This window comes from Primulina huaijiensis, chromosome 1, assembly GCF_012295235.1.
Source record: "Primulina huaijiensis isolate GDHJ02 chromosome 1, ASM1229523v2, whole genome shotgun sequence".
Lineage (NCBI taxonomy): Eukaryota > Viridiplantae > Streptophyta > Magnoliopsida > Lamiales > Gesneriaceae > Primulina > Primulina huaijiensis.
The window spans coordinates 9,298,922-9,301,159 of NC_133306.1; the positions used below are offsets into that span (position 1 = coordinate 9,298,922).

At 38.7% G+C, this 2,238-nt stretch overlaps 1 protein-coding gene across 1 annotated transcript; it reads right to left on the bottom strand.

Moving 5' to 3' along the window:
• LOC140981376 (nuclear transcription factor Y subunit B-3-like) lies at positions 1 to 1,379 on the bottom strand. Its single transcript, XM_073447764.1, has one exon. It carries the CDS (start codon positions 688 to 690, stop codon positions 91 to 93), a length of 600 nt encoding a protein of 199 aa, XP_073303865.1. The 5' UTR covers positions 691 to 1,379; the 3' UTR covers positions 1 to 90.
• Positions 1,380 to 2,238: the final 859 nt, after the last annotated feature.

Here is a 2,238-nt window from a genome sequence, read left to right on the forward strand (position 1 = left end):
TATATTAATTTATTATTATTATTATATATAGAGAGAGAGATTTATTACCCATTACCAGGATTATCACCACCGAGCAATATAAACTAATCACTACCTTGCCCGCCCACGGGATCCACCCGACCCGGATCCTAGATGATTGCCCGATCCGACCTTCCCGGATCCTCCCGCCATATGCCCGTACCCGTAAACGGGGCCTCCTCCTTGGTGGCCCATTATATTCATACCATACATTCTTTCGTATCCCCCACTACTATTCCCTAGAGTCAATGCACCACCATTTCCGCCGCCGTCGCCGTCGCCGGAGCTGACACCGCTCTCCTTCTCTCCTCTTCCGGCCAAGGCGCTTTTCTCCCCCTCCATATCCCTAAACCTCTGCAAGTAAATCTTAAGTGGCTCGACGTAATCCTCGAATCCTAGAGTGGTCATCGCCCACAGTAAATCGTCGCCGTTGATCGTCTTTCTCTTCTCTCGCTGACACTTGTCGGATGCCTCACCGGTGATGAAGCTGATGAATTCGGAGACGCATTCTTGCACTGTTTCTTTCGCGTCTTTGGATATTTTTGCATTAGCGGGCAAAGCTTTCTTCATGATTCTGCTGACGTTTGCGATCGGGAGGAACCTGTCTTGTTCTTTTTGGGAGATTTCGTTGTGATCCTTGTGCCCCCCAGATTCATTATCCGAATCTGCCATTCTTTCAATATTATCAGGGAGATAGTCTCAGTTTCGAGATGGAGAAGTGGATACGTAAGTTTTCAACGGAAGTTCAAAGTAAAATCGATAGAAAACTCCGACTACAATTTTGAGCCAGAACCAGAGAATATGGAAGTCTTTGAAAAGAAATTCAAGGGAAAAAACAAAGAAGAAATCGGATGAAAAACGTGAAACTACTCTGGTTTCACACTGGCCCCAGAAGAAATTTGGAAAATTGGTCGAAAGAGAAGCGAAACTCAAATTATCGATAGCACGAAACTTCAAACCTCGCAACAAAATTCGAAAATCGTCCGCAAAATTAAAGTTATGACGAGTAGATTACCAAAATTAAAGAGATAAGATAAAGGAACAGGAATTCGAAGAAAAAAAATTCGAAGGGAACATTTACAGAGAAGATACAAGAATCGTACTCGATGGTGGACGTGTGTTCCGACGTCGGAGATACGGGGCAGGGATCGGAGAGGGAGAGAAGTGAGGAGAATCTGCGGTCCGTTGGATCATTCGGTATAATAACGCTATCGAGTGGTACACGGGGACGATTTTGGACCGTTTCATGCTGATAACTTAGCTTTCTCTGGAAAAGCTTGTTAACCGTACGATTGTTTCTTAGTGGAAAGATCCTATCCGTCGGTTTTGCATCTGGCACGTGGTCCACCGGTAATGGTCCTCTATAAATTGCCTCTTTCCAAACCCTATAAACATATTCAATCAATAGTATAATACAAAAATTGATGTAATTGACATAACATCTTATATGATTATTTCAAATTAAATTGATTAGTCGAAATAACATTTTTATGTTGCATATGGAATAATTTTAAAATCTTATTATTTCATGGAAATTATTTGAAAATTCTGATGATTTATATTGCGTCTGATTATACAATACATTTTCAACTAAAAAGACAAAAAATCATTTTTATATTACAGATATAAAAAAAAGTGGAAGTTGGTGAAAAATCCACAATCAAAATATTTCTTTTGGTTCACTCCTTACCCACAAAATTGTGGTACTATGTCATACAAAATGTGGTACACTTCATGTGGAAATGTGGTACACTTCATGTGAAAATGTGATACTAAAAAAGTACCCATAGACTGAACACAAAAAAATCGACGGTTGTAGACTGAAGACCAATTTCCGGTAAAAAAAAGCATTTTATGACCCTCACTCTAGGCCGCTTTTCACCATTAATTTGCGTCAAATGTCATAGTTGGCTAGTAATTTAATTATTTTCTCTGCACTTTCTCATAAAAAAAAATAATTTTAGAATCATGTGTGGATTTTAAATCAGTTCTGAACTTAACAAATTCAAAAAATGAGATGTGATTCGAGAGAATCGAAAAGGGTATCATAATATAATTACGTAATTTATGTGGGATCGTCTTGTATATCAATTTTGTGATGTGAATTTTTATTCTGACCCAATTCATATAAAAGTATTATTTTTCACCACAAATATGAACCAGCTCAACTCATCTTCCAAATATATATTCATGAGGGCAAAAACTTGTGTGAGACGGTCT

Coding starts and splice junctions, on each gene's coding strand:
- LOC140981376 (XM_073447764.1), bottom strand. CDS start 690: ATGGCAGATTCGGATAATGAATCTGGGGGGCACAAGGATCACAACGAA.